The sequence below is a fragment of the Lepidochelys kempii genome, chromosome 5, assembly GCF_965140265.1.
Source record: "Lepidochelys kempii isolate rLepKem1 chromosome 5, rLepKem1.hap2, whole genome shotgun sequence".
Taxonomy (NCBI): domain Eukaryota; kingdom Metazoa; phylum Chordata; order Testudines; family Cheloniidae; genus Lepidochelys; species Lepidochelys kempii.
In genome coordinates, this window is record NC_133260.1 from 51,489,187 (window position 1) to 51,506,369 (window position 17,183).

General features: G+C 40.9%; 1 protein-coding gene across 5 annotated transcripts in view; it reads left to right on the forward strand.

Moving 5' to 3' along the window:
* The window catches only part of FAM151B (family with sequence similarity 151 member B), a 72,591-nt gene that overhangs the window by 17,062 nt on the left and 38,346 nt on the right, over positions 1–17,183 (forward strand). For 3 of the 5 annotated variants that reach the window (XM_073344366.1, XM_073344364.1, XM_073344362.1), the window contains 3 exons: positions 5,194–5,411; positions 7,904–8,039; positions 11,475–11,557. In XM_073344366.1, coding sequence (XP_073200467.1) covers positions 5,194–5,411; positions 7,904–8,039; positions 11,475–11,557 — 437 coding nt within the window. Of the gene's footprint in view, positions 1–5,193; positions 5,412–7,903; positions 8,040–11,474; positions 13,357–17,183 lie in introns of those variants that run through there. The other 2 variants (XR_012158935.1, XM_073344365.1) reach the window with 2 other exon arrangements.

The window sequence follows — 17,183 nt, forward strand, 5'->3', positions numbered from 1 at the left end:
GCATGACAGATGGAAGATTTTCCCCAGCAGTATCTATAGGGTCAGCCTGGGTGCTCTCTGGGCACTCAATATAGGGCCCTGCTGACCCGCCACCCCTTCAGTTCCTTCTTACCGCTTGTTACGGCCAGCTGGAACTCCCAGTTGCTCTTGCCTTGGCAAGCGCGTGTTCTTCACAGTGTCCTTTTTAGTGTATATAGTACTAGTATAGTTCTTATTTGTATAGTTAGTGTAAATAGATTCATATGTTTCCTTTGGGGGGCTTCCCTCCCCCCGCAACATTCCACTGGCACCGGGCTATGCCTGGGTCCCCGGACTTTAAGGCATGTACCGACTGTGGCAGGTCTATGCCCAGAAGTGACCCGCACACTTAGTGCTTGAAGTATCTCAGTGAGGGCCACCTTAGCGAACGTTGTAAGATCTGCAGAGAGTTCCGCCCTAGGACCCTAAAGGACAGAGATCAGCACCTCTGTATTTTACTTATGGAGGCAGCGCTTCAGCCTCAGTCAGAACCTGGCATGGGGGAGCCAGCTCCAAGCATCTTGATGCGTGAGCCAGTGCCAAGAAGGGGCTTCTCTAGAGATCCTCGGCACCACCACGGCTCTGTGCACAGGACCCAGACCTCTGTGAGGCACTGGTCTCAATCCCTGGTACCTCACAAAAAGAAGAGGTTGGACAGAGGACATTCCCTGACCAGGTCTAAGGACCAGGCAGTCGGTAAGCCTCCATCCAGTGCCCAACCGCTACGGCTCATGTCGATTCCTGCCCCAGCGGGGGGTCCAGTCGAGCCTGGACCCTCATCGCTTGCCAGCCCACCACCAAGAGGACCTGCAGCTCCCCTCCATGCCTGAGGCATTCGAGGCTTCATTGGACCTTCTGGCACTTATGGCACCAGCCTCCCCTCCAAGGAGAGGTCGCTGGCACTGGTTTGGGCACCAGTGCAATCCATCGGCAAGCCGGCAATGATGGTGATGCGTGCATCATCCCCAGTGCATCACTCCCTGACACTGGCCACCCTCGTGGAGGAGCTGCTCCGGTCCCCCAGTTTGCAGCACCCATCCGAGTCGGAGGCCTCTGAGTCGGAAGCAGAGTCGTGCTCCAGTAGGAGCAGGAGGTCCCACTCCCGCCAAGACCGCCACTCCTACCCGGCACCATGGCTGGGCCAGTGGCAAGCTCCTTAGTGGCCACTTTGGACGCCCTGGGCTTATCATCAAAGCCAAGGGCAGAGCTACAGTTCCAGATTGGCATCGGTGGTCTCTGTGTCCTTCAGGACACCGCCCACACCTTTGACACCAGAGATTTTGATGGTGACCCAGCTGATCTGCATACCTGATGAGGCAGTGGCCAGCACATCAACTGCCCCAGCCCTGGAGGACAGCAGGGTCTTACAGCAGCTGCTGAGGTGGGTGGCTCAGAACCTCAATATTAAAATAGAGGGGGAGGGGGAGGAGACCGACCCAATGGTCGATATCCTTTCCCCTCCTGGGCCACCCCATATCGTGCTGCTGCTGATCAAAACCATTAGCGAAGCCACCAACATACTGTGGTAGACCCTGTCCTCATTGCCGCTCACTGCGAAAAGGTCTGAGCGGAGATACTGTGTCCCCTCAAGGGGGTACAAACACCTCTATACGCACCCCCCACTGGACTCACTAGTAGTGGACGTGGCCAACCAGCGTGAGCACCAGGGCTACCAGGCTCCCTGAAAAGTTGAGAGGCCAAAAAGTTGGGCTTTTTCGGGAGAAAGGTTTACTCGACAGGGGGGTTGTAGCTCTGCATCACTAACCATCCAGAGGTGGTCAGCAGATATAACTTTTATACATGTGGGGCCTTGACAAAGTTTACCAAACTCCTGCCTCCAGACTCTTGCACAGAGTTTTCTGTGCTAGTAGAGGAGGGTAAACTAATTTCCTGGACGTCTCTGCAAGCAGTTTTGAATGCAGCATATGTGGCTTCATGCACCATGGCGACTGGGGTGGCCATGAGGAGGAGTTCCTGGCTGCAGGTCTCTGGCCTCCCATATGAGGTCCAGCAGACCATCTAGGACCTCCCCTTTGAGGGTCAGAATTTATTTTCAGAAAAGAGTGACTCCCGCCTGCACAGCCTCAAGGACTCTAGGGCCACCCTAAAGTCCCTTGGCCTTCACACTCCTGCCAACTAGTGGAGGCATTTTAGACCACAGCCCCCACTGAGGAGTTACCAGCCTCAAAATAGGCAAGAGAGTTCACGCAGGAGGAATAGAAACTCTAGAAAGACACCTTGTCCCTCCTTTGGCCAGGGCTCTGACCAGTCTAAACCCTCCTCAGGCCAAAAACAGGCCTTTAGAACATGCGCACGAGGATGGCTGGAAATTTTCCATTGGAAAATTCCATATACTTGTGCCTTAATATGCATGCACAGTAGCTGTTTTTTACAATCAAAATGTGGGGGTGGGATCGCCACATAGAAGGGCATGATCAAGTGTGCAATAGAAATGCAAAACTTGAAGGACAGTTGTAAATTGCAGTTTATATCTTTTGTCCTTAATAATAAAACTATACCTTGACATTTACAGATTTCATGTGTTTATGAAAATACAGAATACATGGGTAGGCTAAATTCTTTTATTGTTATATAGACTCTGTAAGTGTCAGCCAGAAACGGGGAAGGAAGGGAAAAGTATAGTAGTTTTAAAAAAAATATATTGTTAAAACTCATTTTCAATTCACTCTTCTTTTTCCAAGACAAGTTTTCAGCCAAATACTATGTTTTACAAAAAGGTTTTAAAATAATGCTGCAGTATAAAAATGTAATTGTATAAAAGCATTTAAAAAATACAATCACATTGTACAAGCACAGGCAGGAGAGTAACATGAGAGAAACTGTCCAAAAGAGCAGCAGCTTTTGGATAAAGTACTCCTGGGGAAATTCTGTGTCAAAAACTTCTGCGCACAATATTTTTAAATTCTGCAAAATTCTGCATATTTTTGTCAAAATAATGGGATATAATCCATCTGGTTTCAATTACCTTGGTAATTTATCTAAACTAAAATACAATGGATGGAGAATGGGAGTGGGGAGCATTGGAGGAAATCCCCAAACCCCCTCTGTCTGTTAGTAATATAGCTAGTACTGACCCTTTACTTATAATTATTAGTCAGCAAATATATGCAGTCATATGCTTAGTGTTACATCATAGGCAACTGAAGAACAAGTGAGGGCTGGGGACTCAAATTCACAATTTATACTGGCTACTGACCATAGGCGCCAACTTTTCCAGGCGCCGGTGGGTGCTTGCCCCCTGCCTGGCCCCCATCCTAACCCCTTACCCAAAGTCCCCATCCCAACTCTGCCCCATCCGTGCCCCTATTGGACCCCTTTCCCAAATCCCCGCTCCGGCCCCGCCTTTTCCCGGAATCCTCCATGTTCCCCCTCCTTCCCCCTTCCTCCCAGTGCTTGCCGCCACGAAACAACTGTTTTGCATGGCAAGCACTGGGAGCTAGGGGGAGAAGCAGAGTGGTGGCGAGCTTGGGGGAGGAGGCAGAGGCGGAGCGGAGGTGAGCTGGGGCTGGGAGGGGTGGGACAGGGAGCTGCCGGTGGGTGCAGAGCACCCACCAATTTTTCCCCATGGGTGCTCCAGCCACGGAGTTGGCGCCTATGCTACTGACCATCTCCAGAAAGGAGCATATTTTGGTAGGAAATTTTTTCAGTCCAAAAATTTGGAACAGTTCTAATCACTAAAGCACCATAAGCATTTATAAGGCCCTACTGTCCTTTACAATAAGGCTCCTTTACACCACTCTGGCAATGTAAAGGAGCCTTAAAATTTTTACACCTGTTTTATACTCCTGGAGGATTCACTAAAAACAATGGGAACAATTCACTAAGGAGGCAGGCTACTACATTCTCCTCCGCCTGAGGGAACAGAGCCTGCCCCACACCTGCTTCTTCAGAAATACCCCAGAGCACTGCCCCTGCACGCCAAGAGTGCTGCTATAGTAAGTGAGAGGGAAAGAGTGTCTCTCTCTCTCTCTTTCACACATGACTAACCAGCCCCCACCCCTCCCCGGCAGTGATTTAAGTCTCTACCGGCTGCTCAAGGTGCCCACACCAACCTGTCTGCACTGCCAGGGAGTGGGCACATGACCGCTCTTGCAGCTTCCCTTTGCTTCCCCATCAGAAGTCATTTTTCTGCGGGTAAGCAAAGAGATCTGCAGGGGGCCATGAATTCTGCACATGCGCAGTGATGCAGAATTCCCTTAGGAGTAATAAAGCTGTTCCTGTATTAGAGATATGTACAGTATATATATAGGAACCTTTTGCATATTACTCCTGTTGGTTATCTTTTTAATCCGCTCCATTAGCATGATTGACCATATAATCCCACTTTTTATGCTGGTTTTGGACACTGCTGTGGTGGTGGCAAAATGGGGTGCTGGTCCATGACTAGGGCTCCTAGGCACTCAGATAATACAAATAATATCAGTTTGGGTCTTATGTGCTGCTTAATTCCAAGAGCTTGGCATATTAAGGTAAGAACAGGAAGAGGTAGGCAGAAGCTCCACCTATGAAGTGTTTCTGGGGAGAAAAAATTTCTTTCCTTTTGTCTAGGGAAATCTACAAGCTTTTAAAGTATGTTTTGAGATGCCTGATATTTATCTTTTGCATTCAGTAGCTTGTAGCAGCATTAGTTCAGGGACATCTGGAGCCCGTGCAAAGCAAAGCAAATAGATCCGCCAGCTACAGTAGCCAAGATTGTGTGTGACATTTCTCATCCATCTGCCTTAAATATGCCAAGTGTGGAAAGGAAGAGAGAATAGGTATATGTGTTTGTGAGTGAGACAGGGAAATAGTAGATGGAGGTGTCCTATTAAACAGGAGAAGGTGGGAATCTCAACCAGGGCACAATGAAGAGAAGAGGAAGACATATTGATTTATCAGGCAACTCGCCCCAGAGCTCTCAGTGAGCATGAAGCATTTCATACTCCATACAATGCAACAGTAAGGCATAAACTTTACCCACATGAGCTTTGTAATCTGGATATGATTGGGATGGGGCCTCATAAACAGGGGGTCCCCAGCAGCTGATTAACAGCATTGCCTGAACTAGCCCTAGCTTGTGGAAACAGTTTCAATAGAGTGTGTGTGTATTGTATTTTTTTCCCATCATATCACTAGGAATCTGTTGTCTTGCTGATAGTATGTTTATCTTTATAGTCTAGCAGCGGTGAAGCCCTCTATGATGCTTCTTGAAGGCATAAAGTTGCATCTGAGGCGACCTGTCTGGATTAATGCAGACATTCTCCCTGGACCTAATGGAAGTAACACTGTTGTGGATGCAAAAAGATTTCTAGACACTGTAACTTCATTCTGCCCGGATGTGACCTTATCGTTGGGCTGGACAACTGGGTGGCAGCCTCAACAATGCAATAAAGGTAAAGATGGAAGATTTACACGCTGCAAGGCTTGAGGTTGCCTCCATGTTTGCCTCAATAACATAGATGCAATTTCTTTTGCACACATCTGTCAGTTTTTTTAAAATGTAATTAACATAAATAAAATAGACTAAAAGACAATGATTTTATTAAATGTATGTCATTTTGCAACTTAGTATAGAATTGGAAAATAGGGTTTATGAACATATATAGATCCACTATATTTCTGTTACTGAAGTTAACTGTATTTATTTTTTTAACCTTTTCCTTAGATATCAGGGCTTTTACAGTGCTGCTGTCAGTCCTTCCAGCTGTCAATATTTCAGTCCCATCTTGGGCAAAACTTCCACTGAATTACTGCAAGATCAGGCCCTTAGTATGAATGTTCTATTAAATTAATCCTTGTTCAGACTTCTGCAATAATTAAGGACAATGAGATGGTTTAAGACAGTTTGTTAGTTCAAACAAGATCTTTAATATGTCCTACTGTATTTTTTTATTTAAATTTGTGAAGCTGAATTCTTTGCAAGGGTTTTGTAAATCAGGCCATGTTCACTTCTGCATGCTGATTATCCATGAATTTTTAAAAAGTGAAATTTTAAAAAGTGAAAACAAACCTGACTGTCCAAGGAAGTGTAATAATACAAGTTTAAATATTTAATTACAGTTCACTTCATTTTATGCATACTGTTATTACTCAGACAGGAGCTTTTGTTTCACTCTTACCTCATTTTATAATATAAAAAAACAGCTGATCTTCTATGATTGCAACTGTTGCATTTTCACATCAAAATGGCCTTTCCATCAAAGAGATTGTATGAAGACTTTTATAAGCTAAGAAACGGAAATGGAAGGCTTATGATGTGTGCACTGGTAAAAGACAGCAAAAACAATACTTAGCAGCCAAAGGCATTAAAGATATAAAATTTCATTCTGACAATTGCTAGTTTAAAACTTCACACGTACAGGTGGTTGGTACAACATAACTAGTACTGGACACATAGATTCCAACTGATTGTTTCTGCTTTTGAGGAGATATTTCATGATTTTCATGTAACTTTGTTTTCAGAAGAGGCTGGCGTAGTATTTAAGTAAGAGGAATGTTAGATAAGGTGACAGTTAATTATATATTGCCCTTGCTGGCAGCCTAAGTTGATTTTTGTCTTCCTGTAATCAGGTTGTAACACTGTTGTGTTGTTTTAGGCAGGAGCAGCTAATCATGTTTGGGTAACAGGGCTGTCTGGTCCTTCTTTCTCCCAGCTCTCTCTGCAATACAACATCCCAGAGTGCATTACCCCAAGTGGTGATGTTGGTACTCTGTGGATAAAGTTACCTGGGCATTTAATTCCTGGCTGGGATACTATGTGATATCAGCCCAGTTTTTTTCCCAGAGTGCCTTCATACAAACAGAGGAAAACAGTGTGATAGATGTGAATGTACAAATACATTTGATGTGTGGCTGCTGTGCAAAATGTGATTGTATGGACACAGCGTAACTGCACTAATTGTAACTGGATATTTGAAGTGGTTATTACCTGCGTATTAAATCACAGTTCTACGTACAGGCTGGACCTACATTAATCTTTTCCCCCAAAAGTTTGCACTACTTTAACACTGGTGTAGCTTCACCAGTGACAGCAGCAGTGGGAGCACTGGTGTAGACAAGATGCTGCTGGCCACTAGTGTTTTTACCACTGTGATGTTATAGATGGCAGAGATAGCAATGCGTGTAGTTAAGGTTACCTGACACTTTCCATTACATTGAATGAAAAAACAAATTAAAAATTTTTTTTACTAGCTTTTGAAGCTTGCAAAAATAGATGTTAAAAGCAAGCAATTTTTAAACTGTGTTAAATTGCTTGCTTTTAAACATATTTTCTCCAAACCCTAACTAAAATATTTTTAGCCACCTCATTTCTGTATAACTTAAAACCATGGCAGTTGTTTCTTTTATTTTTTCTGAAATATTCTTAAAATTACCTTTTTTCTTATTCTTTCAAGTGAGCTGTAGCTCACGAAAGCTTATGCTCAAATAAATTTGTTAGTCTCTAAGGTGCCACAAGTACTCCTTTTATTTTTAAAGGGTCACTGTTATGTTAAAAACCATGTCTCCATTGAAGTCAATGGCAGAACTCCCAATGATTTCCATAACTAATATTTCTTTGAAAATATTACAAATAACACTTAAGTAACTGAAATACAGAATTTACAAATACTGTATAATTTATTTTTCACTATTTAAGCTGATATTTACTTCTGGCATTTTTCTGAACTTGGACAGTGAAAATGAGTAGTCAGTTTCATTTTTGTTCATAGGCATGTTTTGTTCAATTTTATTTTTAGAAATAGTAGATTTTCACAAAATCCACATGTTGACAGTATGGAACAGTGGTATATTTTAAATCTAACTATTTTATAAATCTTGATACCTTTATATTCTGATAGGAATGAGGAGAGTTTCTTAATACTGCATCAAATGATCTTTCCAATAGGATACAGTTGGGCAATGGTGAAAGAGATGGCTCAGATATGTGATGCACTTACTCAGCCTGTAACGTTCCCTGTTAGAGCAGCTTTGGTACGACAGTCAAAATCTGAGTTGCTCTGGTTATTACAAAAGTCAAACAGGTAAGTTTGAGGACTTCTTATTTAGTCATTTGCATGATAAAGGCAGATAGTAGTCAGATGTTACACACTTATTATGTGCACACCTGTTACAAACCATATTAAAAAGCTTTTTTAAAAAAAAAATTACTCAGTTTTAAAATTTGTTTTGTCATATGTATTAATTTGCATTCAAGATAGCTACTACATTATCAATAAAAGAGCAAACTGAAATGATTTTTTTAAGTGGAAATTTCCCCCATAAAATATATGGACTAAAGATATTCTGTCTGCTGTAATAAAGTGGGGCAATTTATGTGTGCGCAAAATATTAAAATTCTACTAAGCTTATTTTTAAAATGATTTCATAACTGAATCTGCAAAGCCTTGAAAACATTGCACTAAGTTCCATCATAAAGACTTCTCAACTCAAATGTAGTCAGATAGACTCAATAGTTTAATCTCTCAATTTGGAATCAATTCAAACCAATTTAAACAGTTTCATTTTGTATATACTTTGGATTAGATTCAGTGTTTACATTTCATGAAATGAATACAATATATTACATGTATTTCATGAAACCCTGGAAGGAGTTCCATTCAGCAGTCCTTGTCACTCGATCGAGTTGATATCGGATATATTCCAATTGATTTATTTTATAATTATATAGTAAAAATAAGTGTGATGTATATTTCATGAAATATTTTCACTGTAAAAACAAAAGAAATAGTATGTTTCAGTTCACCTAATACAAGTACTGTAGTGCAATCTCTTTATCATCAAAGTTGAACTTACAAATCTAGAATTATGTGCAAAAAATAACTGAATTCAAAAATAAAACAATGTAAAACTTTAGAGCCTACAAGTCCACTCAGTCCTATTTCTTGTTCAGCCAATCGCACAGACAGACAAGTTAGTTTACATTTGCAGGAGATAATGCTGCCCACTTCTTGTTCATAATGTCACTTGAAAGTGAGAACAAATGTTCTTATGGCACTGTTGTAGCCAGCATTGCAAGATATTTACGTGCCAGGTGTTCTAACGATTCATATGCCCCTTCATGCTTCAACCACCATTCCAGGGGACATGCGTCCATGCTGATGATGGGTTCTGCTCAATAACAATCCAAAGCAGTGTGGACCGACACATGTTCATTTTCATCATATGAGTCAGATGCCACCAGCAGAAGGTTGATTTTCTTTTTTTGGTGATTCAGATATTGAAGTTTTCACATCAGAGTGTTGCTCTTTTAAGACTTCTGAAAGCATGCTCCGCACCTCATCCCTCTCGGATTTTGGAAGACACTTCAGATTCTTAAATCTTGGGTCTAGTGCTGTAGCTATCTTTAGAAATCTCACATTGGTACCTTTGTTGGTACATTGCGTTTTGTCAGATCTGCAGCAAAAGTGTTCTTAAAATGATCACCATGTGCTGAGTCATCATCTGGGACTACTATAACATGAAATATATGGCAGAATGCTGGTAAAATAGAGCTGGAGACATACAGTTCTCCCCCAAGGAATTTCAGTCTCATATGTAATTAACACATTATGTTTTTTAACTAGTGTCATGGAAGCATGGCCTCTGGAATGGTGGCTGGAGCATGAAGGGGCATATGAATGTTTAGCTATCTGGCACATAAATACTTTGCAATGCCGGCTACAATAGTCCCATGTGAATGCCTGTTCTCACTTTCTGGTCACATTGTAAATAAGAAGAGGGCAGTATTATATCCTCTAAATGTAAACAAATTTGTTTGTCTTAGTGATTGGCTGAACAAGAAGTAGGACTGAGTGGACTTGTACGCTCTAAAGTTTTGCATTGTTTTGTTTTTGAGTACAGTTATTTAACAAAAAAATCTACATTTGTAAGTTGCACTTTCACAATAAAGAGATTGCACTATATAGTACTTGTATGAGGTGAATTGAAAAATACTGTTTCTTTTGTTTAACATTTTTGCAGTGCAATATTTGTAATAAAAATAATAATATAAATTGAGCAGTGCACACTTTGTATTCTGTGTTGTAATTGAAATCAATGTATTTGAAAATGTAAAAAAAAAATCCATAAATATTTAATAAATTTCAATTGGTATTCTATTGTTTAACATTGCAATTAAAACGGCAATTAATCACGATTAATTTTTTTAATTATGATTAATTTTTTTGAGTTAATCATGTGAGTTAACTGCAATTAATCGACAGCCCTAATAACAACCTATTACCATTAACAGTTACTCTGTTAGCTTAAGTAGTAAAGGTTTGTGCTGTGGATGTAAAGGTTCCAACCCTGCCCATGACCAATTCAGGAGTCAATATGGTTGTTCTTAATAGAATTCATTTTTTCAGGTTGCTTTTTAAACACTCAGGACATTATATACAAAATAACTATATTAAAAGAACAGTAAACATACAAAATAAAGCACTCAAAATTAGGAAATGCCAGTATTAAGGTGTAATCTTAAGTCATTCTCCTTGTGCATGAGCATTATGATATAGTCTTTAACTGCATGATCACATACTACTTTTTCCTGTAGGACCTCTTTATTCAGTGGACATGATGGATGATGCTCACTGAATGGGTAGCTGTTCAATATCTTTTTTGTACGCTCACTATTCAGTGTGTGGCTAGGGCCTTATTTACTACACTCTGTTGAAACACTGCGCTGAATACAGAATTGTTAACTTCCTCTTGGTCTTTTCTTATAGCTCTTACCATAGTTTGAGTAGTTCACAAACTTTAACGGATTTATCTTTACCACACCCTTGTGAGGTAAGATGGTGGTGTTATCCCCATTTGCAGAGGAGGATCTGAAACCTAGAGATCAAGGGCAAAATTGTAAATTGTCAACTAATTTGGGGTACCCAATTTGAGAAACCTAGGACCTGATTTTTTTTTTCAGAGTACTTAACATTTTATAGTACTTTATATGTTTTAGTGCATAGCTCCAATTGACTTCAGTTGTCCCAATGAGTATTCAGCATTATGGCAAATATGGCTCCAGATATCTCAAGGTGAACATCCAGAAACTGCGGGAACACAATCAGTGACCACCTATGAAGCGTATGGTTTAAATTAATTGTTTAGCATCGGAGAGGCAGGGATAGAATGGTATGAACAAAAAGAAATAGTGAATAGCTACCATTGAGCATCATCTATCTTGTGATCCTGTGGGAAAAAATAGTATGTGATCATGTAATTAAAGACTGTATCATAATACACAGGCACAAGGATGCTGAATTAATAGTTCCCAGGCAACCTAAATTCTGTTATTTCCTAACTTTTGATTGCTTGACTTTCCAACTTTAACATCCTTTAGTTTTTTATATGTAATTGTTTCTGAAATTAAGATTCCAGAATCCTAATTATTTTAGAAGCCTATTAGTGCTGTCTTTCTATGTGTCTGATGCTTTGTACTAAGATAAAAATATGGACTTTTAATAACTCTGTTAATACAGGTACAGCCTGACTGTTTGGACAGGAATGCATGATGAGTACTCCATAGAAGACCTGCTCTACCTCAGAGAGAACTTTGATAAAAGTAGGGTTTATTATGATATTTTGGAACCACAAAACTCTGAATTCAGAAAGGCCATAGGAATGGAAGTATGAATATAAAGGAAATAGACACTGATACTATAAATAGTAAATGAAACAATGAATTCACACTGTTGTGGCTCTTTTGGGTAATATTGATCACTGATTTAAGTCCTGATCAACTGAGGTCTGAGTATCGCTGGTATAGGTATACACGGCCCTGCCTCAGCTCAGAGGACTGGACTAGATGAGCTCTCCAGGTTCCTTATTTGGACGTCATTAATTCTTTGTGACAACATATTATTGGACAAAGGTACCATGTCAATCCTTTTTGCAGCCTTTTCTTCGAGCATGCAATGAAGTACATCTTTTATACATGGATCAATCAAGCTCTCTGCTACGGTATGAGCTTCTGATACTTTTGCTACTTGATAGCTCATGCAGTATGACCATTCAAGTGCATTTTCATTATCAGTACTTGCTTTGGATAAAAAACTGGTAATGTCACTTTTTCTCTGAGCTAATTTTCACTTGAAAAAATCAACAGGCTTGTCAAGTTGTGCAGTATGCCTAGTTTCTAAATGGAGCCAAAGTAGAGAAGGTTTGAGGCTGCTGTTTGCTAGAACATCACTACAAATTACACACAGTGGTTTTGGACGTTCTTGATCACCAGTGCATGTAAAGCCATTGTCACGGGTTGGATCACAGAAACCCCCTTGGGGCTGCCAACTGATGTGCCAAGACTACTTCTGTCCCTGCTTTCCCTGCTAGCTGAGGACTACAGAACCCTGCCTGGATGTGCCAGACACGCTTGCCGGCCACAAACCCAGACCCAGGTCTGAACCACATCCGACAAACTGCGAACTTAACTGAAAACAGCTTAAGAAGTGTTCCTGTCTTTAACACTCAGATGCCTAGCTCCAAATGGGGTCCAAACCCCAAATAAAATCATTTTACCGTGTATAAAGTTTATACAGGGTAAACTCATAAATTGTTTGCCCTCTATAACACTGATAGAAAGATATGCACAGCTGTTTGCCCCCCACAGGTATTAATACATACTCTGCGTTAAATAATAAGTAAAAAGTGATTTTATTATATACAGCACGTAGGATTGAAGTGGTTCCAAGTAATACCAGACAGAACAAAGTGAATTACCAAACAAAATAAAATAAAACCCGCAAGTCTATGCCTAATACAGTAAGAAAACTGAATACAGCTAAAACCTCACCCTCAGATGTTTCAATAAGCTTCTATCACAGACTGGATACCTTCCTAGTATGGGCACAATCCTTTTCCCTGGTAAAGCCCTTGTTCCAGCTCAGGTGGTAGCTAGGAGATTTCTTATGTTTGCAGCCCCCTTTGTTCTGTTCCACCCCCTTATATGGCTTTGGCACAAGGCGGGAATCTTTTGTCTTTCTGCTCCCCCACCCCCTTCTAAATGGAAAAGCACCAGGTTTAAGATGGATTTTAGTACCAGGTGACATGGTTACATGTCCTGTGAGACTCCAAACCTTTATTCCTCCCAGCCTGACTCACAGGAAAGCCTGCCTACAAACAGAGTCAATTGTCCTGGCTGATGGGAGCCATCAAGATTCCAAACCACCATTAATGGCCCACACTTTGCATAATTACAATAGGCCCTCAAAGTTATATTTCATATTTATAGTTTCAGATTCAAGAGTGATGCATTTATACAAATAGGATGACCACACTCAGTAGATTATAAGCTTTGTAATGACACCTTACAAGAGACGTTTTGCATGAAACATATTCCAGTTACATTACATTCACACTCATTAGCATATTTTCATAAAATCATAGAGTGCAACATCAGAGCCATATTTTATATAATCATCGTCATATTTTCTTTGGAAGTGACTTTCCAGAACCATCATGATCATTAGACTTAGATTTTCCACAGTTTTTTTTTATTTTTTGGATCTTTTCTTTATTTTCTACTAAATCAATTTGTTCTATCTTTTCTCCCTCTATTTTTTTTTTATCGGGGCCACCTGGAATTGCGGTTGCCATATCATCCCCTCCTTGGCTCCCTTTTTAGCCTGTTCATCTGCCTTCTGATTCCACTGAGCTCCCTCAACAGTTTTCTTGTGGGCTTTTACTTTTCCCATTAGTACTGATTATGTTCTTTGTTGTGCTAATCCCCATAAATAAGTTAATTTTTCAGCATGACTAATAGGTTTACCTTCCCTGATTTCATACCCGTCTTCTCCCTTTGAGGTATCCAATCTATTACAGCTCTCAGTCAGAATCTGTGAAAATAGCCACAGCTTCATCTCTTGGCATGTTTTCCAGTGCTACTCTTACCGCTACAATTTTGGCAGTTTACACTGAATGTGGCAAACATTGACCCTTAAAAACCTTCTCTTCTGATATTCTCACTGCTGTATATCCCGCATATGTTTTACCTTCCTCAGAAAATCTAGAACCATCCAAAAACCAAACTACAACTACTTTATCCATGATTTCGCTTAGAACTGCTCCACCTTGGAATAGTATAGGTACTTCGTGGGAATTTCTGGTAACGAACATTCATGTTGTTCTGCTTCTATTAGGAGACCAAAAGAGACTGGAGATAGACTTGGAATCTTTTCCATGGCTATATTTTTATTTAACAAGGCTAGTATCCATTTTGTTAACCTGGGATTGGAAACATGCCCATCATTAATTTTCCCTGTCAGCATGTATTTTAGAGGTGAATGGGATGTTTTCAGAAGCACTGGGGATAGTCCTACTAGATATTCCCAATGTTGCAAAGCCGAAACTAATGCCAATACCTCTTTTTCATAAGGAATAAATCCTTGTTCTACTCCATCTAGAGTCTTAGAAGCATACACCAGAGGTCAAAGACCTGTACCGTGGTCTTGGCTTAAGATAGCACTCATTCCAGCATTTGTAGTAGCCAATTGTAATACAAAAGGCTGTCCTACTTTTGGATATACCAAGGCTGGGGCTTGTGCTAATGCCTTTTTAAGCTGAGTGAACACTTCCTGCTGTTCCAATCCCCATTCCCATTTCTTACCTTTCCTTAACTGGTGGCGGAACTGGACGAGATAAGGGAGGCAGAGAGGTATGTTGATGAGCCTTTCCGGGACACTGTAGATTTGTCCCACTTCCAGTCAGATAGCCCCTACACTGTTAAGGAGGATGAAAGGCTCAGAGAAGGAGAGCAGTCAACGGGAACAGAGGGAAACCTTCCCACAGTTGGGACCCTCCTTCCAGATGATGTTGGGGTATCCTCTCGCACTGAGGTTTCCTCTCCGGGGGAGGGAACTCCAGTCATTAGGAAAAGGCAGGTGCTAGTAGTGGGAGATTTGATCATTAGAAACATAGATAGCTGGGTTTGTGATGACTGGGAGAACCGTATGGTGACTTGCCTGCCTGGTGCAAAGGTTGCGGATCTCACGAGGCATCTAGATAGACTTAAGTGTAGTGCTGGGGAGAAGCCAGTGGTTGTGGTACATGTAGGTACCAATGATATAGGGAAGGGTAGGGGAGAAGTCCTGGAGGCCAAATTTAGGCCGCTAGGAAAGAGACTGAAATCCAGGACCTCTATGGTGGCATTCTCAGAAATGCTACCAGTTCCATGCGCAGGGCCAGATAGGCAGGCAGAGCTTCAGAGTCTCAATGAGTGGATGAGACGATAGTGTAGAGAGGAGGGGGTTAGATTTATTAGGAAATGGGGAAACTTTTGGGATAGGGGAAGCCTATACAGGAAGGATGGGGCTCCACCTAAACCAAAGTGGATCCAGACTGTTGGCACTTAACATTAAAAAGGTTGCAGAGCAGTTTTTAAACTAAGAGATGGGGGAAAGCTGATTGCTGCAGAGGCGCACATGGATTGGACAGAGACTTCTCTCAGAGGAGAGTCTATTGATAGAGATTCTCTAAGTTTTAGTCAGGAGGAGGGGATGAAAGAGGACAAAGTATGTGCCAGATCAGACAAGAAACATTCATATAAAGAATCTGACACATCAGAAAAGGGCAGACAAATAAACAGTGACAAGTTCTTAAAGTGCTTGTACACAAATGCTAGAAGTCTAAATAATAAGATGGGTGAACTAGAGTGCCTCCTGTTAAAGGAGGATATTGATATAATAGGCATCACAGAAACCTGGTGGAGTGAGGACAATCAATGGGACACAATCATTCCGGGGTACAAAATATATCAGAAGGACAGAACAGGTCATGTGTGTGGCTGGGTGGGGAGAGTGGCACTGTATGCGAAAGAAAATGTCGAATCAAATGAAATAAAAATCTTAAATGAATCCGCATGATCCATAGAATCTCTATGGATAGTAATTCCATGCTCTAATAAGAATATAACAGTAGGGATCTATTATCGACCACCTGACCAGGACAGTGATAGTGATGATGAAATGCTAAGGGAGATTAGGGAGGCTGTCAAAATAAAAAACTCAATAATAGTGGGGAATTTCAGTTATCCCCATATTGACTGGTACATGTCACCTCAGGACAAAATGCAGAGACAGAATTTCTCAATACTTTAAATGACTGCTTCTTGGAGCAGCTGGTACAGGAACCCACAAGAGGAGATGCAATTCTCGATCTACTCCTGAGTAGAGCGCAGGATCTGGTCCAAGAGGTAACTATAACAGGACCGCTTGGAAATAGTGACCGTAATATAATAACATTTAACATTCCTGTGATGGGAAGAACACCTCAGCAGCCCAACACTGTGACATTTAATTTCAGAAAGGGGAACTATGCAAAAATGAGGAGGTTAGTTAAACAGAAATTAAAAGGTACAGTGACTAGAGTGAAATCCCTGCAAGCTGCATGGACACTTTTCAAAGACCCCATAATAGAGGCTCAACTTAAATGTACACCCCAAATTAAAAAACACGGTAAAAGAACTAAAAAAGAGCCACCATGGCTTAACAACCATGTAAAAGAAGCAGTGAGAGATAAAAAGGCATCCTTTAAAAAGTGGAAGTCAAATCCTAGTGAGGTAAAGAAAAAGCATAAATACTGCCAAATTAAATGTAAAAATGTAATAAGAAAAGCCAAAAAGGAGTTTGAAGAACAACTAGCCAAAAACTCAAAAGGTAATAAAATGTTTTTTAAGTACATCAGAAACAGGAAAACTGGTAAACAACCAGTGGGGCCCCTGGATGATTGAGATACAAAAGGAGCACTTAAAGACGATAAAGTAATCATGGAGAAACCAAACGAATTCTGGAATTCAGTCTTCACGGCTGAGGATGTGAGGGAGATTCCCAAACCTGAGCTGTCTTTTGTAGGTGACAAATCTGAGGAATTGTCACAGATTGAAGTGACACTAGAGGAGGTTTTGGAATTAATTGAGAAACTTAATGGTAACAAGTCACCAGGACCAGATGGCATTCAACAAGAGTTCTGAAAGAACTCAAATGTGAAATTGCGGAACTATTAACTATGGTTTGTAACCTGTTGTTTAAATCAGCTACTGTACCCAATGACTGGAAGATAGCTAATGTAACGCCAGTATTTAAGAAGGGCTCTAGAGGTGATCCTGGCAATTACAGACCAGTAAGTCTAACGTCAGTACCGGGCAAACTAGTTGAAACAATAATAAAGAATAAAATTGTCAGACACATAGAAGAACA